This window comes from Atractosteus spatula, chromosome 12, assembly GCF_055471065.1.
Source record: "Atractosteus spatula isolate fAtrSpa1 chromosome 12, fAtrSpa1.hap1, whole genome shotgun sequence".
Taxonomy (NCBI): Eukaryota; Metazoa; Chordata; class Actinopteri; order Semionotiformes; family Lepisosteidae; genus Atractosteus; species Atractosteus spatula.
The window spans coordinates 35,541,238-35,565,298 of record NC_142717.1 but is presented as its reverse complement, the minus strand read 5'-3'; the positions used below and the strand labels follow the sequence as shown (position 1 = coordinate 35,565,298).

The following is a 24,061-nucleotide window of genomic DNA, read 5'->3' as shown; positions in this document are numbered from 1 at the left end:
GTGCATCAGCTGATGCACTAAAGCTCTAGATAGCTGCAGGAGGTTCACATCTTTCTATTTTTGCTAAAGCTGTTTGTTGGTCTGTGAAACTTTGACAAGGAAAGGCCTCAAAAATGTAACCAGGCTACATTGCATGGATGGGTTTCGATTGAAAAGTGTGTGTGTATTCCATCCGTACAAATCTGGGACATAATATCACTAATTACTACAGTGTATAAGGTAGTGCTGTAAGTCTTAACAACACAAAAAGATGTGATTATATTTACATTTTCATTTCTAAAATTATTTCAGTCAGTGAAAATTGTAACCTGGGATCATTTCCTGTGGTCTGAAATACTGGTGACTTATTTACATTTTTAATTAAGTGTAGAGCAACCTTTTAAAGACTACTATTTTAATTTAAGGTCTTATTTGTATCATTATTGCTATTAGGATTCCCAGGGAATGAGGGGTCATGGTCTGTTTTTGAGAACTGTCTTTGATGAAAAATTCTCTTAACTATAATTCTTGTTGATATCCTGAGGCAGGCATAGCTACTGAAACATGTTTCATCCTGTTACACCATCATGTGGCATAGTGTTATCCACATTTTTTGTGCTTTGTTCTGTTCCTGTCAGGCCTAAAAAATGGCAAATATCCAAGTCTGCTAAAAAATAAAACCACCTCAAGCAGTTCTTAATTATATTTGGCAATATTACTCAAACAGCAATTAGAGACGTCCAAATAGGCCAAACTCCCTGAACTCTAAAGAAGTTTTGTTTCTCATACCAGGACTGCAAGACTATACCATAAACTTTACATTTCACTGGGACAGTTTGAGATACGATAAGCTGTTTTAGAGAAACATACTGTAGGCAAACATTGATCTTTCACATAAACAATTTCTCTCTCATTCATTTTCCAGGATAGATGTTCATATGATATCTGTTGCTTCTTAAGAACATAAGAACAGTTAAAAACAAGTGGAGACTATTTAGTCTATCTCATTTATTTTGAGAAGTAGCAGCTACAGTGACAATATTAGTCTTCAGTCAAAGGCAAAGTCCACTCGTTACAATAAGGTATTCAACTGAGTAGCATTGAACTTGTTCCTAAGTCTGTTTATACAAGACATTGTACATAAGATCTTTCTCTTCAGTGAACATGTTTATATTAAAAGCAAAATTTTTAAATTTGTATTGACTCTATTAAACTAAGATTTCAGAAAGCGGCATGTAATTGACTTTACTGCCTGATTTCTGTAGCTACACATAAAAACTTGAGATATGAAATTCCTGCCTGCTTTCTGGATCTTTCCTTTCAGGTTTTAGGCTGGGGAAAAAAGTTAAAAGGGATGATATAAAATACAGTAAATACCATAAAATAAAAGTGGCAAAATGGATAACCTTCAGCAATATAAAGTATTAACCTTGAACAGAGTTTACTTAAAAAGTGCAGTAAAAAATACCTTGGATATCCATTACATTTCAAACAACCACTGAAAGTGACAAAGTATTTTAACTATGAAAGGGAGTTGTGCTGGGTATAGTACAGTATGATGGCATCCTTCCTGTAGCAGCATGCTATAGCTGTTGATCTCAGGAACTGGCTTGATCCAGCGTGTCAGGCATTGCTGTTGTAAAACTTAAGACAGTGCTGTGTGTGGGGAAAAAAGAAAATGGAAACCATCTCAAAGACCAGCAGCAATGTAATTACTGCTACAGTCAGGGGGAAGACACTCTATATTGGGTAAGAGTGAAAGTGACTTAGAGATAGAAAAGCTCAAGACACGATCGACATCTTGTCACACTTGGGACACACTTCACTTGTTTTCATGTCTCTTCCATTGCCTAAGTGTTGTATTTAAGACCTCATTTTTGCTGCTGTATGAACTGATGGCAGTACCAATTGCAGAAACAGAAATGTCTGGTGGATTGAAATATCCTCTACTCTTTTCGAGCTCAGTGGCATAGTGGCACTATTTTGAATCTGCTTTGAATTTAGTTTCACTGTATGGTTTGTTTCACAAGAAGACCCTTTTCAGTGGTAATTTGTTATTGGAAAGTAAACAAATCTGTAATTTCGAAAAGATGAGGAGCTTGCCTGTTGATAATCGCAGTGTAATTGGCCTATGAAGTATGTTTTGATTGAACTTGCAGTGCTTTATTGAGGTGCAAATTGTTTCTGCCTAGATGAAACCGAACTAATGTTCATCTCAAGAGTGAGTAATATTGCTGAAATATGAATTTCTAATTGAGATGGTGTCTCAGGAGAAGTGCTTAGAAATGTCCACTGAACAACGGGCTGTAATTATTGTGGATAAAAGAAAAAATGGAAAATGAGACAATGTTGCATTGAAGAGCCAGAGTTTATTTTTTTTATGCTGCTGGTGAGTTTCCCTTTCAGCATTCAATTAGCATGCATGCCTTGCATACAGATAGAAGCATTGTGGTTAGGCTACCACTTGCAGAAGAAATACCTATTTTGTGAACATTTCTTTCATGGCTGAAACAACCCATTTTCTCCAGGATCCTGTGGCAGTTTTTAAAATGTAATACAGTATTAGCTTGCATGATGGGGTGGAGCGGTGGCTCTGTGGCTAAGGATCTACGCCTTTGGCTGGAAGGTTGCCGGTTCAAATCTCGCAGCCGGCAGAGGAATCCTATTCCGTTGGACCCCTGAGCAAGGCCCTTAACCCCTACTGCTCCAGGGGCGCTGTACTGTGGCTGACCCTGCGTTCTGACCCCAGGCTTCTCTCCCTGTCTGTGTGTCTCATGGAGAGAAGCTGGGGTATGCGAAGACAAATTCCTAATGCAAGCAATTGTATATGGCTAATAAAGTGATCTTATCTTATCTGTTTTTGATGTGATAGTGGGTTTTTATATCGCAAGGGAAGAAAACAAACCAAAAGCTGACATGATCACATTTTTGTGATTCCTCATACAGAAAAAGGTGAACTGGTGCACATTACATTACTCAGTGTAACACGGGCTAGTTGTAGGCAACAAAGTTGCTTCATCGCTTGTGCAATACCAGGTAATTTTCAAGGGTAACAGTTTCAGAATAAAATAAGGGATCCATCAATCTAGGGAGTTTATACTTCTTTACCTAATGAAGACTTCTGAAGCTGACCTACTGTACTATAAAATAAAATACATCATCTCATGCTTACCTGTAAAGCATTCGATCACTGTGATCATTTTTACTTATTCCTCGATTTGATCTTATTTTGGTAGCCATCTTTTTGTGTGACCATACACATGGTGGTCACAGGACAGAAGTCCAGCTCATGATTGGATGGCTGCTGTGTCACCAGTGATATTTGCAAAGTTAAAGCAACATAATAGAAATTATTTAGTTCACAGCAATGTTGAATGTTTTTGATAACATCATGCAAATAGCCGCCACAGCTGTTTAAAATTTTCTTAAAATGCTTCATGAAATGCCGTCTTCAATAATATATACTGAATTATACCTTTGCACAAGGAAATTAGGACTTCATTAAAATAAAGTTGAAGACAAATATCAGAGGAGTTAAAAGGTATAAAACCTCAGAACTGACTAAGGGTTTTCATCAGCATATCTCAAGGTGCAGTCCCAAGTAATTGAAATATAGATCTGTTAAAGTGAAATCGAAAAGTACAAATTTTTAATCAATACAATTGATTATGCTGCAGATTCAGGTCTGTTTGTTGGGAGAACAAATCTGTCTGCAAGCACACCACTGTGTCCAGATTTTTATGAATCCAGAAGAGCTTTTGCCTGTTCAGCAATTTCAACAGTAATTTAAATGAAAAACAGTTCTTGATATAGAGGTTGAAAAGAAAAAAATAGTAATAGCAATTCAAAAGATTAAAATAAAACCTTTACTTAAATTATGAAAAGAGAATTGAATAGAAAATTTTAGCAGCTGTTGAGATTGGGGCAGAGATCCTGTCGACTGTCTGTAGACCTGAGAAGAGTTTACTTCCTTTCCTAAATAAAAGCTGCAATCGAGATAATCTGCCTTACTTTGATAACAAACTAGTCTTTTTTCATGACTTCAGAAACAACAAAGTATTTTTAATGGGGTAAATGTAGCCTATATGTAAACATTTTGTTCTCTTTCTCTTAAGAGAATGAGATGTTTTTATCATATTTCATAAGAGTGCAGCTCATTGTTTAAAACATCAAAGAATTTGCACCCTTTAAAGTGCCCTTCTGAATGAATTACTAACCACACAGTAAGGGAAAGTGACAAATGTATTAAAGTACTACTGGGCTGGGCAGTCATGTAATTTCACATGCTGGCAACTGACTGGGTATTTTTAAGTCGGTGCTTTCATGCTTGTCAACTCTTTTGTCATGAAGAGCAGTCTGCTTGAAGTTTGTGATTTTTAAATTTTTAAATGAGCGCCAATGACAGAGAATTAAAATGTTAGTAAACTTAAGCTCAACTACCTTGTATAATCAATAAATTAATATGAATAATATTTAGTTAAAAGTACTTCAGTATTGTACCCAAAATTAATATTACACTAAGCCCATTGCCTGTGCATTCATTATGTATTTGAAGTGAGGTGGACAGGTAATTTAAAGACCACTAAACCTGACTGTGGCTTGGAAACCTCTTCGGATTCTAGTTTCCAGGCAATATGTGGTATATGGGTAGTCTTTCCATTGTTTTTTTGCCATGTACCAGACCTATCAGCAGACCAACTGTAGCTGAGGCAGTTTTGCATCCCTCTTATGACATTAAACATTTTTCCTTTTTTTTTACACAAGCATGAATAGATTTACTTTCTTGGAAGAATGTTTTTTTTGCAAAGGAGGCACTAATCATACTGCGACAAGTAGTAAACTACAATAGTCGTTTTTAAGAAACCACAATAGGTCTGAACTAGTGCAGGTTTTTCATATTTTAATCATGAGAATGTTTTTTTGCAGACATGAATTCCTTGCGGTTATCTGTTTAGAAAAGATGAGCTTAACAGAAAATTGCTTGGCTAGCTTTTGATCACTTTCAGTTCTCACAAATAAGTAATGTACATGAAAAGGTTGTAGTAAAACAATTCTGTCTGCAAACCTCCTAAAATGACCAAATTGGTATGGAGCAGTGATTAGGATTCTAGACTGGAAGATTGTGAGGTCAAGTCCTGGTTTAGATGCAGTTTTTGTACTTTTGAGCCAAGTATGTCATGCAGCCTTCTCCAGTAATTGCCTGCTGTATAAATCGGTACACTCTAGGTTATGAATTAACATTGTAAATCAGAATTTCTTCTTCGGTGACCTACATGGAAAATAAAGGATCAAATATAAACAAGGTTGGAGCAAAGCTTTGTTGAATTGAATTTCTAAGCTAGCTGCATTTTAAAAATTCTGTCACAAATTGACTTGTAGAACCTAATAAAGAACTAAAATTATCAAAGATTCTAATAGACATTTTTTATGTATGCCTTTAAAAGCAATCATCTTTAAGCACTCATAGTAATAGGATTATGTTTTGTGGGAGAGAGTGAGATGGGATTGACAAGAGTACCCTCTGACATTTTGAAAAGTTGGCATGTTGTCAGTTGGAACTTCGTAACAGTACTTCTAAGACTGCATTCATGTCTGGCTGAGAGTGTAATCTTGCCAGTTTTTTTATTTTCTTAAATGTAGCTTAGTGTTCTGAGATGTGCCAGGGGCAGTCAAGATTTTAGAAGCACCCATTGTGTTGCTACTCCTGGGGGCTTTGCAAACAACGATCACTCTTTGAAATATCTCCCTGGTACACTTCAGTAACTATTGATCTGCCTTTAACCTCTTATGTCACTTCTGCCTAGGGCTTGCCTGACTATGCTAGGAAATGACCCTCACTCTCTAAAACCTGACCGGGAATAAATTAAGCATTTGAATAGATGGTCTTTATACTGGACTAGTTCTGGACATCAGTAATGTGTTACCAGACAACCTGGAGATATACTGTACTAACAGTCTGTCCAAGTGGTCTCTGATCAATGAAGGAAAGGTGAGTACTACAAGAAGAAGGGATAGATGTCAAACAGTGTCTCTGGTTCTTGTTCTGCCTTGTAATTAAAATATTTCAATTCTGCAAAAACAGTCTTGGAGGGCATCTAATTCTTAATGAGAAAGCTATAATTACCTTGTCTCCCTTTGTTGCTTCATTGTTTTGCATTACAATGCATGGAGTAGTTAAACTACAGAAATGGCAGGGAGCTCACAACAAGCCAATTCTGGGAGATCAGGAAAGCCCTAAGCAACTCCTCCATTCATACTAGCTTATATGTGCTAGAATGTAGTTAGATGTATAAGAAAAGACAAACCTGATATTAGTATTTGCTCTGGATCCCCCTAAACTGTACTTCAGATGGGCACTTTATAACATTCTGTATCATGCCATCTGCTTTTATTTTGTTTGATACAGAACATACACTTAAGCTTAAGAATGGGCATGACAATTAACTAGTAAGACAGTAAACATTGTTTTCTTTACATCTTTTTTTGAGGTACATACTGTATGCTGTGATGTTCACCAAATGTCCATTTTAAAAGGCTCTGATCTGTACTGCATAAACCTTTTGACAAAAATAAAAAATATTTTCTAGCAATTGGAAAAAGGCCACAGCTGCATTGCTCCACATTTTGTTTTTCTAACTTCAGAAATTTTCTCTGTTTAATTTTTCTTTGTCTTAACTCTTCGCATTTTTCTCTGAGCACCTATTCTTAATGACAGCCTCTGTTACACAGTGCTGACTGAGCATACTTAACCTTGCAGGGCTACATCTAGAGGTTCAAATTATTTTAATTGCTTTGTATGTTTTATATTTTTTTCAATTTAAATGCTACAAACCATGCATTATTTTACAGGTAATCATTTTCACTTTAGTAAGGTGTCATTTTATAAGTATTTCACTTGCAACATATTGTGGTTTTGTCACTTAAAAGTAAAGGAAACCATGTATATGCTACTGTAGTTATGCTGGCCTCCCTTTTACCCTAAACTGTAAACTGTATAGCAAGTTGGTCATGGGCTCTTCATAAGAATACTTTCTGTTTAAAATAATACAGCATTTGGAGTATTAATTAAGCAAGAATGTGTAACAACACCTACAGTAGAACATTTTAAGGTTCCCCTGGAATCTTGATTAGGGAATAACCCACTGAGTGCACAGCTGGGAATTTCCATAGATGTTTGCTCCTGATTATTCATGGTAATCCATGACTTGACATGATAAGATAATGGTCTGCTTGGCTCTTTAGAAGTGCAGAGGGGATCCATATTGAGTAACTTGTCTGCTAATGAATGCAGTTGAGATATAGTGGTGTTTTTGCTGCTAATATTTTAATAGGCCCCTGGTACACAGTACTGGAAGGAAGCTATAGGAACACTTTCTTCGGGTACCTCTTTTTCTTTTTCCACGTCATTGGTTTGGGAAAACATGAGCTAATGGGGAGATGTTCTTTTTTTATCCTTTATAGCATTCTTCAGTGTCCTCCACATTGTTTGCTTTAACCCAGTGTTTCTCCATGACAAAGAGCTTTCATTAAAAAAATATTTTAAGATGGAAACAACTGACAGTTTTTTTTAAATTTAATTAATGTGAGTGGAGCAGAATTTCACTTACTCCTACTCGCAGCCCATAGTGAATTTATGTTCCATTAGCTCCACTCTTACACTGAATGTGCAACTATTTTGTTTTTGTCTGATTTGGTAAAATAATACCCATGCATGTTGTAGGTTTTTAGTGTTTTCGCCTTTTCCATGTAGGATTCATATTTAAAAAGTTACACAGATGAGTAAACGTCCTGAAAATAGGTGAATATAGCCAGGAACTTTAAAAGAATTAAGCATGCCATGACAGTTTGGGAAGGCTGCCCGACAGCTGCTTTAGCATCAGGAAGTCGGAGAAACCCTCTTGGACTTACAAGGCCATTGATGAAAATCTTGCTTGTTTTTTTAAAATCAAATTCAGTTGAAAATTCAACTTTTAACACTTGGGGGGAATCCTGTAACTATGGTAACAGCAGATAGTAGAGCTAGTAGATGGTGTGTTAGACTGTATGACAGTGCAGTTAATGTATTCTTATGGTTTTGATAAAATGTTATCAAAGGGATAATTGCATCTCCTTCGCTTATTAGGTTCCTATGTTCATTTGTAAGAGCTTTTATAGTTCATAAGATTCATTAATATACTCTGTTTCTATTGTACTTTGGAGCAGCTTTTGCTTATCAGTTTTCAGTGAGAATTCCTTGATGTACTGTTTTGTTCATCCATCAATGCCAATGTGTGTGATTGTTGGTTTCTTATCCAGTGAACACAACAGTGCTGCCGTCTGGGGGTGAAATTAATTTGTTTGTTATACTAGTTCAGTGCATTCAGTATTGTTGCACAGTGTAAAGTGGATGGTCCAGATTATGGTGCAGTCTAATTAATAGTTGATCTTCATTAATGTTCATGTGGTGAACTTATAATAGGAAACTGCTAAGAAATGTGAATTTCTAAGCACAAGAAATGTGAATGTGCTAAGAAAATAATTCTACACTCGCACTGTACTGTATGAGCTCTAAAACATTGAAGGGTTTGAATATACTGTACAGCCAGCTAATTTCCTTTCCTCAAAGGTTTGGTATTCATAAAGTAAGACTTTGATTACTAATAAGTTCCTCAGTGCCCAGCAGGCTGCACTTCTTTGGAAAGAAACAAGCTTGATTTTGTTGCCACAAGTTGCTGTGTGTGTGTGACTTACCACCGTACCCAAAGAAACTGCAGCTCAGGGCTGAACTGAGTTGAACCAGCAAGAGGAATGTTTTCTGATATTCTGTTTTTAATAAGTCTATGTGCTGTATATTAAGGGCAATGCATCCCATTTTTAATCTCTTAAAAATAAGAGATTATTTTTATTATTCTATTTAATTATATCATTCAAGATGTCAAAGTGGAAAATCTGGATATTTTTTCATCCTCTGGAATTCCACATTTCTGAAAAATCACTTATACTAAAATAAAAATATGGGCTGTATAATAAATACAGAGTGGATAGTTTGCATAAAAACACATAAGGATAATATACATATTTAATTGTATATTGGATATAGATTTGGATATAGATCTATATAATTGGATATAGATTTGCTGTATTTTTCCTGCGCCTATTAATATAGAGTGTGCTGTACTGTATGCATTTTCATACAGTATAGCTTTATTTAGTTCACTTTTACTAGTTTAAAAAAAGTATTTCTGGTCTTTGGGGACTGATATCACTCTTGTCTTGTTCAGAGAATCCCCTCAGTGTATTTTAAACAGGACAGCTCTGATGTGAGTGAATGACCTCAATTTAAGTTTGGCATAGCGATTAAAAACCTAGTTAAGTCACATGACTCATAGTTAAAGCCACTATTAAAGGAACAGTGAAAACAGAATATTTCTTTTATTCTGTGTCCTGTTATTGTGTCCTGGTTTTGTTTTAATAGTTTGATAAATATATTAAATGTGTATGTAAACGACAAAGTATACTCCACATCAAAAGTAGCGTAACTCTTAAAACTACAACACATTCACAAAGTTGATAAATTATGCTGATTTACATTTATCATCAGTAGAGATGACCAACAGTGTGTCTCCTGTTAAAGTCACAGATGTCACAACTAATGCCTGGCCACCTGCACTTTCAGTGCTTTTCTGTCTTAATTTAAAACAGGCTTGCCATTCAACAGATTAAACTGGCTGGGCCCAATCGACACTCTCACTAATGAGGTGATTTACTGCTTATGCAGCAGTCAGTCACTGGAGTGTATCGCCATCAATCATGAATGATCAGTTAATCTGGAAATAGAAAAGGCGATATGTTTCTTTTCATGCTCAGTTTATTATAGCTGTCATTTGCCAGCTTTTGTTAAATGGGAGAAGCGTTGCATAAACCAGAAGACACTAATGGAAGTGAAGGGAAGGTGCATTTAAACTGAGAGCAGGTAACATTTCTTTAGACACAGTCTCATGTCATCAAAGCCCAGACCATTGCTTCTCTCGAGATATGGACGGATGAGTCTTGGATTACTCTGCTACTTAAAAGCTAATGAGCTACTGTAGATTGGCCAAATGACTTCCTTGGGACTGCGAACATTCTTATGTTCTAATGTTCTGACCTGATTTCTTCTGTGGAACTGCTGTTAATACAAACAGAAGCTCCTGCGACTCTCCCTATATGTATTTACATTTGTTTGTAGTGTAAATATAGCGTACACTTTCAGTAGAACTTCTTGGAATACTTTATTGCCAGGAAAATAATTCTGCCACAAATAATTCTAGATACAGCAATGACCATACATGTATGCCATATTATAAGTTAACAATAACATTTATTTACAACAATATGACAGTTCTGTAAAAGTAAACCATTACTTAATATAAATGAATACCTTACATTTAAAATAGTGTCATATCTCAGAAAGTCAGAAACGTTACATGCATTCTTTTTCTTCTTGAGAAGTTAAAGAACAATCAATTTGAGCCTGACCACACTTTTCCAACCTTATCAAATTCACTAGCACCTACAAGTATTTATATGAATAGTATAGTATTATACTGTAGTGTTGACCATAAAGGACAAATTCTTCTGATTTTGATGTTTGCAGGTGTCAAATATTAGCATAACAATTAAGACTATTTTATGGTCAGTTTACTTATTGATTTGCAACAAGTACTGACAGAAATTATTGGTTTATAATTCAGTTCACAGTGAGTTACAAATGGAGATAAGCCTTGTTTGCTCTTGATTCAGCAGCCTTGTCACATAATTCTCCAATTTCAGATCTATACTGGCATGATATGAAGCTCTTAGGCTTTGTATACTTATTTTTGTGTTTAAGAAGATCATATCAAATCTTGCACAAGTCTGTGTGTGGAGTTCTATACCTGTTCATCTTTTAACCTTGCTCTGTGATTTAAAAATATATATTAAAAAACAAGAGATAAGAATTAGATTAGACCAGCCAGCCAGTTGAGTGCTATTTGTTCTCTCTGAGCTTCTGTAGATAAAGCCTGAATTTCCCACTTGTGCACACTGAAAAGTAGAACTCTGCCCAAAATAAAATTATATTTTTTTGTGATATTCAGTTCTCTATCGTGTTGGCTCTGTTTTTCAGATTGTAGCTTTCACTTTCATTACAGACTTAATATTTTACATTTCCTTAAGCACTTTCCCTTCTACCTGACCTTGCCTATAGTTTACATGCCATTATCTGTTTTTTCCAGGGAGTGAAAACCATGAATAATTGGTGATTGGTATTGAAAACTGTAGTAATTGTCCATTCATTTTGTAATGCATAAGCAACCTTCAGAGATGTTTGGTTATTTTGTAAATATACTTTTTCTGTCTTCAGATTTATTTTGAGACAGCAGTTTTGTTAAAGAGCTAATTGCTATGTACAGGCAGACAAAATTGCACCCACAATGTGATAACTGGTAGCAAAGCACGACAATTAAAAATCCTGAATTGTAAGTGTCCTCTGCAGGCATAGTGTTACTCTTTGAGACCCGAATGCTATTTGTGTGTGTGTGATAGATTCTTTTGTAGGTTAATAATGCTTTTTGCACAGTCTGTCAGAAAAAAAAAGCTGCAAATTTTGAATACATTTGTTTGTCCTAGAAGTGATGACAAATTAACGGGTACATCGTATTCTGTCCACTTGTGTCAAAATAATGCAGAATTGCTCTTTGTGTAGATTGAAGCTCTGAAGCTGTTTTTTTACAAAGGGTTATGAATCTCAAATATATGCAAACCATTTTGTCAAATCTTCAAGTAAGTGACAGACTGAATGTTAAAAATGACTTGTATTATCCAGAATTATATTGAATTACAAGGAAACATGGTAAGGTTTGCCATCAAAGCCCACTTTAGGATCCTCACAAATATGTATATTTTGTTGGGAGTGTCTTCATTTGTATTTGAAAAGCTTTTTTTGTCTCCTGCAGGCACTTGCATCTCACCGAGCATACATATTGACTGCACGCATCCCAACTAAGGTAATAGCATATGTTTTCTTAGCTTTTTCATTCCCTTTGTAATGTCCTATTTTTACAGAAGGTAAAGGTAAAGTGATTTTTGGTGATATTTTGAAAAGATGTCTGTTATTCTCTTCCTTGGTTTTTCCTAATGGAAATGTTCTGATTAAGCCAAAATACTAATATGAGTCTATACTAGATGAATATTCAGTATCACCAGAAATTGGGCTGTTGAACACAATGCTATTATTCTAAAATGGTACAACATACAAGCACAGAAATAAACTGGCATAAAAGGTGATATTCTGTACTTTTACCTCATATTCATCTGTTCATTTCAAAACTGAATTGCTTGAGTATATAGCTATAATATCAATTTTGACTTCACTATCCCAAAGGTTATGGAGGGCACTGTAAAAATCTAATGACACAGAGTTCTCTTGATATTTATTCATACTCTAGTGGAACAGGAATATAAAACATGAATCTTATGGATCTTAAAAAAAATATCTAAAATAGTTTTCAGGACCTTAATTATTCATGACAGATATTACTGTTCTGTGCAAAGCAAGTTAAGACTGCATCATAAGATCTTTAGATTTCTTCTAAGCAAGACACATTTTTCAGCCTAGAAATCTTTGTTTTTTTATATTGGTGATATGAATAAATGTCTCTAATTTCATCTAGCCGTAATGGTGTTAATTTGGCCTGATTAGTTACTGGTGTCTCCATTATCCCAGGCTGTCAGTAAATGTGTTATACACTGAAGGAATTCTTTCCTATGAAAGTTATATATATAGTTATCTATAAGTTATATATATTGTAAAGATGTCCAGGGTGTGGCTGCTTTAAAGGATTTTAAGGGATGGAGCCTCACTGGGAGATCGACACATTGCGCCTACAACCACAGCTGAGTGCAGTCTGAGGTTATGAGGCTCAGCTGTGGGAGGACTGTAAAAGCAAGCTGACTAATTCCATCAGAGAGACCAAGTTAGGACATCAGTCCTGTGATAGCTGTACACTAGAGCAGACAGAAGATCAGGGCCGCTCTGTCCACACATGCCGAGGTTTGGTAGCAAAACGAGAAGGTAGAAGAGCACCAGGCCGAAGCAGACATAGCAGCAGGTGCCAGGAGATGCTGGTATCGGTGATAGCAAAGAGCGTCTGCATTTATAATGGAGAAAGCAGACTAGTGTCTGCAGCTGATACCCCGATAAGGGGCAGAGACATGAGAACTACAGTCCCGGAGGAGACAGTGGGCAAAACACGTGTTTAGAAACACTAAAGAAACCCTGAAAAGGTAAAGAGCAGAGCGACAGTCTCAGAGGAGGCTGTGGAAAATAGTGAAAATACCCAGATAAGGGAAAAATGATAGGAGTTAGCCTGTCAGTCTGGGAGGAGATTCAGAAGAGAGGAGGGGGCTGGGAAGAGCAACAGTTCCAGAGGGAGCTGTGTAATTAAAGAGGGTATTTAAAGAGACGGCAGCCTGTTTTAGAGTGAGAATAGGGTTGTCCGGTAAGCCCTCTGTATGAGCTTTGCTGCGAGTTTAGTACATTTAGAAAGTTTGAGTTTGTGATATTATGTTATTGAGGGAAGTGAGGTAGAGGGACCCTCCCCCCTGGCAATCCAGGGTGTCAGGGGAATGAACAGGGTCTGTATGGCCAAAGACCTGTTTAGACCTCGAGTTTTGTGAGTTAAGGCTCTGCTGTGAGCTAGATGGTAGCAGTGGTGGCTGGGTACAGGGAAAGCTGTGCTGGCAGCAGTGTGTGCAAAGCCTGGAACACAAGAAAGAGGCATCAGAGAGGTTGTGTGAGTTTAACATGTTTGTGTTAAAGCCTCAGCATGAGAGTGAGGTGCTGGAGACTCAGTTTTGTTGATAGGATCAAACCATGACCTGGAAATGCTGGAAGGGCTTACCTGGTGGTGAGAGACCCAGTAGCTGTCATGGAGAGAGAGTCAGCAGAGAGCAGGAAGCTCCTAATCAAAGAGGGAGCAGAAGACCCCAATACTGAGTGTGAATCATCTGGGTGCAGGAGGATCCAAGAGGGAAGGCCTTGAAAGAGTAGCAGACTTGATCATTACCGTGTCAAGCTGTAGGTAAGGTAGGAGAAGGCGCTAGAGCGGGTCTGGCCAAATGGGTTTGACTGCGTCAAGGAGGACGAGAGCTGTGGGCGAAGCTGGTTGAACCTGGAAATCCAAGATCAAAGGGCTCAGCGATGTGACAGACCATATGATAGGATAGATCAGCGTTGTGACGGACCTCATCTATCCTATCATATGGTATAGAGGCATTAGTGAGTTAGGGACTCTGGACCCGAATATCAGCACGTGAGGGCTTGGTGTTCTCAGTGTAGGTACTGTACGTCACATACCTTGGTTACCTCAACAAGGGTCCCGTATTCATCACCACTCTTGGGGGGGAGTGCATGCAAAAGTGTGAAAAAGTTCCATGAGAGGTGTGTCCTGAGCCTTGGACACTCCTGTTTCACGACTACTGAGACAGCCACTTCACACCTAGCGTACCATCACAGTGGTACATCCTTAGGTCTGGTGTCTCCCAGCTCTGGGGGCCTGGGTTCAGTTCTGGACCTGGGGTGCTATCTGTATGTAGTTTGTTGTATGTTCACCCTGTGTTCGCATGTTTTTCCGCCAGATGCTCTGGTTTCCACCTACAGTCCAAAGACATACTGGTACTGTAGGTTAATTGGCTTCAGGGAACATTGTCCCGAGTGTGAGTGTTTGTGTTTGTGTTCTGCGATGGACTGGCATGCTGTCCAGGGTGTGTCCTGCCTTGTGCCTGTTGCTTGCCAGGATAGGCTCCTGCTCTTCCACGAGTGGATAAAGTGGTTTGACAATGTATGGATGAATGATGTTTATATCAATATACATAAAATATAATTAATTAAAGAAACTATAACTAGGTCAAATATACTGTACTACCGCAGGAAGATATAGGAAAAATAGGTGTTACAAATACCTGTACATTAACATTTTGGATATGAAAATATGGTTGTTCATTACTTGTCTGCATGCATGACTGTGCTTGTTTGCGACTATTAAGAATTTACTTGGCGTGCTGCCTTTCCTTAAACAAGTTCGTTCAACCTCTGTGTGATTTAGTATTAGCATAAGTAGCAATGAGATTGTAAAGGCATTTTTTAGAAGTTAAAAAAGGTCAGTTTCATTTTTTTCTAGGCAGTCTACAACATGTTTTGTGGTAGACATGAATTAGCTATCAAAGTAAGCTTTTATTTATTATTCATTAAATACAGATACATGTAGTACCCTAGATGAAAAAGTGAGGTCTGTTCAGTGTTTCATGCCTGTTCCTTGTCTGTAAATGGCAGAGATTCTCCCGATTGCAGATGTGACCAGTTCCACTCTTAAAATCCTCGAATGGCAAAGTATGCAGTACAGTTAGTGTTTGGCAGTGATTTTCATTTACAAAAATATAAATTCCCTAAAATAGTGCCTTATGTTTTACAAATTTACAAGTTTAAATAGGAAAGAATAGTAAAAGTTGAGGTCAAATACCATCATTTTCTAGTTGGAGTGCAAAAGATCTTACTCAGGTCGTGTTTGCAGTTCTAGATATAACGTAAATATTAAGTTAGGATGGGGGGGGGGGCTATAATAAATTGTTAGAAGAGCTGCTGTAATATTAAAATATTATTGCTGGACAAAAAAACATGAGAGTATTCTAAGCAGCATCGGAATGAGTCATCCCGCTCTCTGGTTGAAAGTGCCCTGAGGGAAGCAGATACAGAGATAACAGACTATAGAGGAAAACTACTGCAGAGTGAAGTATTTTAGTTCAGGAAGCAGTGTCTTTCCTGAATTAGTTTGGCTTCTTCTCTCTCATTCCTCAAAGAGGCGCAAGGTCACATTCCTTAGCATGGAGTAGGTTTAATCCTTACAGGAAATGTTTATTTCTGGTAGCACCTATTAGAATGGAAGGTTTAAAAACCTCTCTACTGGTGTACTGTATTCTAAACATACATATGGCTGTCTGATTCCCTTTCAGGCAAAGACTTAATATTCATATTGTTCAGTGACCATTCTGTATGTCTCCTCTTTAACTGATGTTTTTGTGAAGGATGTACTGTTACATGCTTTATTTTTTAAACCTCCCATGTATTTGTACAGTTGAGTTGAATGTGGAAAAGGTGGCTAAATTATATTAAACATGCTTTAAGATTGTTGGATAGTATTTTTCTTGTTAAGTGCTTTAACCATCTCCATAAATCACTGTTATTTGTTATCTATTATATGCTCACCACCTTAACATTTTTGTTAAAAGAGGAAATTATTATTTATTTATGTAATTAATTTTATTTCAGCTTGAACAGGCTTTCAATTATTTGGAAATTCAAGGAATCCACTGTACCAAGCCTGGTCAGGTAAGGAACATTTCATTAATTACTGCTTTAACTACTTGCATTTAGGTCTTCTTTTTAAGCTTTTTTTGTCTTTGTCTTTTTTTGATAATCTGTATTATCTTGAATCTGTCATAAGTAACGTTTTTATAACTCAAAATTATTAATAAGTTTGGTCCTTAGACAATGAAACTGTACATATACCTTAGACATGTATCTGTGATTAATGCACAAAGACAGGTTAACAAATTCTCAGAATAAACTAATACAAATTGGACAGACAGAGGTCTAGCAGTTTTTTATTGTAATTTATGCAATGCTATTAGGCCTTTCTTGCTGTTAAACACTTGGCATATATTCAGGAAACCATTAGTCCAGTACAATGGGTCTATTAAAATAGGTCTTCTGTAGCTTAAATATACACTTATATTAATTATGCAAAAATAGTCTTAAAATGTTTCTGGGTTGCTTAAAGAGTATTCTTCTGTGACCTACCAAATAGCTGTCCAAACTCCTGTGCCAAGGGGCTGTTCAAGCTCCCCCTTGTGGTGCTTGCTCTGGTTGAGCAGTTTGCATGCTCAGAGGTATCTGTGTTACTTGTTCAGATCAAGTATTTGGGTATTTGTAGTGGCTTGTCCAGCTGAGGGTTTTGCTCTACGCACAGTAGAGCTTTGTGATCTGACATTGCTGGTTCACATCAGCTGTGACTTGGATTTCCCAAGTGAAAGCTCACAATTAGCTGGGGCTAGGGTTGGGATTAGTAGACATGGGTTCTGCTGGCTACCAGTGAAAGCAGTCACAGGGGGTCCTGTTACTTTCCAAGCACTTCTTCATTCAAGTATTTCTTTTTAATGTAGTGGTAAGCTTTATGTGTTGCATGTTAAGCTGAATAGCTCAATGACTGGGTGGTGTAGGAGAGGTCTGTCAGCATTAACTCTTCCTTTCTGTGAGGGTATAGGGGTTGTTTACCTCCATAATATTCAACAATTCTGTTCAGAAGAATTTTTGACACGAGCCTTAAGTAAAAAGTCTGATTTTCTTTCCTAGCCTCATTGTGAATTATGATGAACCTTAGGTTCATATAGAGTACACAATTCATATTTAATTGTGAATTCAGATTTAATGTACTGTGTTTAGTGTAGTATTATATTGAAGCACATACTGGTAAAATGCATGACTTTTCATTTCTTGTTTCTTAGTTTTAGTTTTAATAGTGTGGTAAGTAGTATACATGGAAAATACTTACCCAGACAAATAAAATAAAATTTTAAAATTGTAACAATAATAATAACAATAATACAGTGATAGGTGAACTATCTATTGCAGATTATTGAGTTTTTATATTAAATGCTACTGGGTGATGAAAACAGGTTCTACAGAGATTACTTTTATATAAAAGGACCTCTGCAATAGTCTGTGATATCTATTAGTTTAATGAAATAAACCTCTAGTTCATTGGGTCCTGTCACATTTGACAAACAACCCCTAACCTGTGCTATTTGTATGTAATTGATTACCCTTTTTGGGTCTTTTAAGAAACAAAAACTGATGATTGTTAAGTAATTGAACTGCATTCACTTAATGCAGATTATGGCTTTACAGATCATTTAAGTGACTATTTCTTTGCTGAGTGACAGAAATACATTAACCAGCATCACTTAAAATCTCCTGTTGTGCCCACATGAAATCTCTTAAACCAATTAATGATGCTTCAAAGACTTCAGATTTTGTCAGGCCTGTACTGTCAGCATCTTCAAAACAGCCTCAAGAGCTCCTTTGTAACAAAATCAATCTTGCAATAACAGGAGATGAAATTAGTAACTGGCAATTCAACATTGACTCAATAACTTGGCTGAATAAGTAGGAAGTCATATTTATTTTCAGTAAAAATCAGGATTTAATATTTATGAATTTGATTTGTTCTAAAATAAGTCTTGTTATTATAGAAAGACAACTAGTACATCTTTGACCAGTTTCAAGGTTTATAGCTCATAGTTTTAAGTTTGTATTCAGATGGGTGTTGCAAACGTAGCATGTACAGTCAAATCCCAGAATCAATCCACCAATTCTCGGGCACCTCTCACTGCCTGACTTGTGCATCCTGAACAAGAGATGAACAAGCTCTCTGAGCCAAAATGCCAGCCATCTGGTGTGGAAAGTTGGGAAGGTCTTAGATTAGAAGAACAAAAATCCTAGGTTAGGATTATTACCACCCATGTTTAGTTAAAGACACTGGAATAAATAAGATTTTGACTTTGAGCCTTGATTTATTAATCATATGTTAATCACATAATCAGATTTTACATTTTGAACAACTGAGATTTTATGTCTTTGCTGTACTCGGAAAAAACAAGTTTTTAAAATATATATAGTTCTATCAACTCGAAAAGTGTATTATTAGTTTCATAAAATCAATGAATTGTTAAAATAAAAGCAATGGTTGTAATTGGTAGTTCTTTTATTCTATCATCGTGTTTCATACCTATTCTGTGAAATATCAACAGCAGAGATTGTTTAATATTTGCTTTAGATAATTCAGTTTAAGGAAGTTCATCTTATTTAATTTCTGTTTGCTCTTTTCAGCTGGTTGTGGAGTGTGAAAGGGGTGTTATTTCTATGAAGCTTGCATCCTCTGAAGATGTGAACGAAGTGGTGGCACACATAGGGACCTGCCTCCGAAGGATATGCCCTGGTCTGTCTCCTCTGTAGGTGGTCTCAGAATGTCTCTTCACCTGTATGCAATGTTGTCACTTCATTTCTGAAGAAGTGAAACTTCAGCAGAAACAAAACACCTGCATGTAAATGATGAGAGGAATATTTATTTATTTGGCTGTTTTAGCAGCCTGGAATGGACTAGAGCCCAAGTCAAGAGCTCAAAATATTTGAAGCAAGCCTGAGCAAATCATCTCAAATGATTAAACAAAGAGAAACATAACCTTTTCAATGTGCAACCAAAATGTTGGTAAACACGAATAGTGCCTGCATTAATCTGTCACTGAATTGGAGTATCTTGTTCTCATGTTGAACAAAAATATTTTGTTTGCTAAAGATTCTGTTTCTGTCAGCATCCAAGCTCTTTCTAAAGATGTACTGTCTGTGCCATGTGGCATAATAATAATAAGAAGAAGAATAAAGTAATAACAGTGGCCTTTTGAGTATAGGAAAACACTGGAACATTGAATGTCGGCAGCATGTATTATCTTGTAACAAATAAATGCCAACACAATACTCTTCGATCTACATGTATCAACGTCTAGTACTCTGCATTCCTGGTCCATCTTGTTCTTCTGCCTTCGATTTGGCATCTTGTGATCATCTTTCATAAACACCAAATTATCGGATCAGTACCAAGCTTTATATCAACACAAGCCAGCCAAAGATATGAATGCTCTTGTAATGAAGTGTTTGATAAGGTAGGATGTTACCCTGACCTTTCAGACCTATATCTACAAAAACTATTTTTGTCTTTTACAATTATATAAAAATATTCCAAGAAACTATCCAAAGATAACTTTCTATTACATTTGCTGTAGCTTCTATTAGAGCTGAGTAGGCTATTATGTGTATTGGGGCCAGGGGTCACAAAAGATACTATCCTGTCAGAATGTTGATTGTTAAAAGAGATAATACAACAGACTGAATTCTAGCTAAAAAGAACAGATCTGTAATGTGATGTGCTAGGCAACACATTTTAAAATACTACATGCATTTACTTTTAAGTGCAACTACTATTACAGACAGCATTAAACAGTAGTTGTACAGTAAATTTGTGTATAATTAATCCTCTTTTGCTTTATTGAGTTCAATATACATTTTAGTCCCAGCCATAGGTTTTATCATGCCTGTTTCAAGGGTGTGTCAGTGATTTCATTATATCACTGTTGCTTCTGCACATGCCCTTATATGTTTATTTCTAATCACCTATTCTTTGACATACTTTTGACAGACAAGTAATGAAGAAGCTGTCGATGGAACCAGCGGAGCGCCTGTCAAACCTCCAGACATTGTGGGACAATCAGAGTGTGACTGAGCCTGGGCCTTGTGGTAATATAACAAGGATGTGTAAATGTTTTTTTTCCCCCAAGTTTGTTAAAGGGGAACTGCAGGCCGGCTATTAAATCTTGGTAACAAAATAAATGAATTGACGGTTTTGTAAAATTGTGTAAATTCCAAATTTTAGCACGAAATCACAGACTTTGTGAAACTACTGTACGTCTCCATGTCGCAGACTCGCATTTGAGTCCCACACGGAGGAAGATAAAATAATCTATAGTAAGTGAAAACATACAGGCTCACAGCATGCTGCTCTACCCAACCATTGAAAGTAACACGAAAAAATAAAACATAAAACACTACAAACATTAATAGGTACTGTAGGTCATTATAAAAAAAGCTGTTTGTAAAAGTGTGGCTTAAGTCTTACTGTAAGAACAGTTGGTGTGGGTGCATCTGTGATAAAATAGTGAATTCCACAGTCGCATTACTTTTTAAAAAAGAAAGATTCTCCTTTATTTTGTACAGTATATTGTTCCTGGGAGGCAGAAAAGACAACTGTCAGTTGTCCTTAGTGAGTTACTGATAGTATAGTGAGATAATCAAGTCTTTCCAGCAATATATTGCTCTATATTGTAGTGAAATATTTTTTATACTATAAGCCAATGTAGTGAATGTAGCACAGAAGTAATTTGAACATTTTCTTAATTTTCCTTAGAACTCGAACAGCTACATTTTGCACAAGTTGTAGATGTGACAGCATTATTTTAATATGAAAATAAAGCATTTTGATAGCCCATTCACAATTAATTAAAGGTATGAGCTAATGTATTGACATCAGATAAACCAAGAAATTGTTCTAGCAGTGTTTCTCAGATGATAAAAAGCAGTTTAGTAGTTTCTTTAATAGATTCAAAGCTTAAGTGGAGATATTGCCAAGACTGAGGTCCCTGTGGATACAGAGGTCATCAAGGGTGTTTTCTGTGTGTATGGCTGGAGTATAAACAGAATAACAGAATAAATATAGGTTATGAATAATTTTAATTGTAGGGTCTGCTTTGTAAAAACATTCTTTGGAATATTTTTTCTTCACATTTAGCTTTTTATCACTTGTTGTTTCTGATCTGTCAGTAAGGCAGTAGTGCAGCTATTTTATTACTTATAATTGAAACAAATGTGTGAGTTTTGAGTGACTTTATTCTCAAATTCTAACCACTTTTACACACAATAATGGCCCATTTTACATGCTGTAAATATACTTTGAATTATTTGCATATTAACATTTTTATGTGTTTTATAAAAGGTGTGGCTGTCAGGAATATTTTAAGCTTAATATTATAAACCACTTGATTTTTTCTTGTCATTTATTTCAAATCACATATATGAGGGAAAATAAAAATAATATACTATTTTCTTGTAAAGCCACACAACCTCTGTAGTTAATGGGCTGAAGAGCTGAACCTTATGAATTATACATCAGTAGCAGGGGGAACACGATACTCCTAATTCTTTGCAGTTTTCTTACTATTTTTTGCGACACTTTCTTCTACAGGCTGTGCTAGTTAACATCAGAGGTACCATCATGCCAACAGCTGTTTAAGGAACTGCTACGGGATTGTTTGCCATGGTTGAATGACTGAGTTTATGGGATATTTTTCCACACTCCACTAAACCTGTCAAACCACCCTCATTTATAACAGTAGTGTTGCCTCCTAGGGCCAATCTCTCTTCAGCTTCTTATCTGACATTTAGCCCTGTAGTTTAATTTTAACTCGGGCACTGTAGATGTAAAACCAGCCTTCATAAAGTAGGTGTGCTTTGTGATTTTATTATAGTTGTATGGATTTTGAACAAAATGAAAAATTTCTAGGAATTTGGGAAATTAAGGCCACCCTGTCACATTAGCACTCTCATTTTCTTAATATTAAAATATTAATATAAATATATAGAGCTTGTACTCCTTGGCTTTGGAATGACAAAATATTCAACTATTTTGTCTTATATAAGCTTAATAGTTAGGATTCTGTGTGTCATTCTTTTGCTTTGATCAGTGTAATCTTTATACCAAGCATATATCTGCTTTGAAGCCCAGGCTTTTTAAAGTGACTTTTTTATCTATCCACTGCATGATTAAGCTGTTGTTTAATTTATAGTCTTAGTAAGTGGGAGTCTGATATCAACATATTGATTCCCTTTTTTATTTCTTGATAATCTCCTTCATCCATCTTTCACAAACAGAAGATACTGCCCTTCATAAAAGCTATGTAACAGCTATAATTAATAGCAGATTAGCAATCATAAGTATCTTCAAGAACTGTTTGAAAAAGTAGAAGATTTTCTTTATCTTTTCGAGCTTTCTTGAGTTTAGCATTCTTGAATTTTAGATCAGACATGTAGTTTAGTAATACGTTTGTGGATACTCAAGCTACCCAATCTATAAAATAATTTCTAAAACTCTTTAGAGTTAAATCATTTTGGTGTATGTATTACAGTATTTCTATTAGGTGTTAATGTGTTCTGTAGACTGCAAATCCCATTTCCTTTGATTCTTCCTTTCAGGAGGCTTCTCACACATGTACAAGTGTGTCTGTGACTGGCTGGGACTACCGTATAGGGAAGAGGTGCAATGGGTTAGTATGGTCTTTTAGTTGTGCTTAAATACTTAATTAATAATATATCCACTTCATTCACTGTAATGTATCCTTTCAGTAACTGAAAACAAAACCACTGTATACAGGGCTAAAGCTGAGAAGGTAAAAATGAAATATGAAATCGCCTTTTTTCTATGGGTCTTTGTTACTGGGTTTCTGCGAGATCAATAAAAACAGGATACAGAAGATGAGTTTAAAGATGCACCAATACAGTATACAAAGACTGAATTAATTATTATTCCCTGGGCAAGTCAGATCTCTTTAACTCGTATCTACAGAAATCGCGAGCTGTAAATTGTATATGTTCCTTATGGGTCTCCCAGTGAATTAGAATGTTCCGAGGCAGCTGAAGAAAGTCTACCTTGGTGACGCCACTGGTACTGCAGTATTTATGAATGCCATTTGGTTAAATCATTAGCTACTGTTAGCTATTAGAGAAAGCAAAGGGTAGAGTCTACTACAGTTCTCCAAAGTCCAAAATCTTTTGCCATTAACCTTTGACTTATACGATCTAAAGTGGTCTCACTTTTTGGCCTTTTAAAGAAAGTCGGCAACTTTTTTTTACAATTTGCTTCTTTGAGCTCTGTAAGTGAAAGCTAGCAGCTGGGACACTCTCAAAATGTAAGGATAAAGACCCCATACAAACAGGCGTATGACAACCAGAAACATGTTGTGTGCTCTTATGTCTTATTTTAGTCTTTTTGTCTAACAACAAGCAGCTTCAGGTTAGTCTTCCATCTAATTTGCCTTTATTTGTGGTTAATGGTTTAACAAGATGCCCTTCAATACACATCAGGGTAAAGCTTTTATTTTTCTGTTTTTTTATTAAACAGGATGTGGACACCATTTATTTAACACAGGATACAAGAGAGTTGAACTTGCAGGATTTTAGTCATCTTGATCATAGGTAATCTGTTATTTTAAAATTTAAATAAATACTTTATGCTGTTATAGTCTTCAATAAAAACAGGATGTTTTTATGCAGATACTATATAATGCATGGTGTAGATTTAGTACTTTCCAGTCATTTATTGAAGTTAAAAAGATTTAAGGTTCTTAACATACACAATTTGACCTC

At 36.1% G+C, this 24,061-nt stretch overlaps 1 protein-coding gene across 3 annotated transcripts in view; it reads left to right on the top strand.

Annotated features, from left to right (window-relative positions):
• carmil1 (capping protein regulator and myosin 1 linker 1) overlaps positions 1-24,061 on the top strand; it is a 112,232-nt gene that overhangs the window by 18,435 nt on the left and 69,736 nt on the right. For all 3 annotated transcript variants that reach the window (XM_088929500.1, XM_088929502.1, XM_088929499.1), the window contains exons 3-8: positions 11,934-11,984; positions 16,304-16,363; positions 18,923-19,044; positions 20,286-20,383; positions 22,892-22,962; positions 23,817-23,890. In XM_088929500.1, coding sequence (XP_088785626.1) covers positions 11,934-11,984; positions 16,304-16,363; positions 18,923-19,044; positions 20,286-20,383; positions 22,892-22,962; positions 23,817-23,890 — 476 coding nt within the window. The remainder of the gene's footprint in view (positions 1-11,933; positions 11,985-16,303; positions 16,364-18,922; positions 19,045-20,285; positions 20,384-22,891; positions 22,963-23,816; positions 23,891-24,061) is intronic.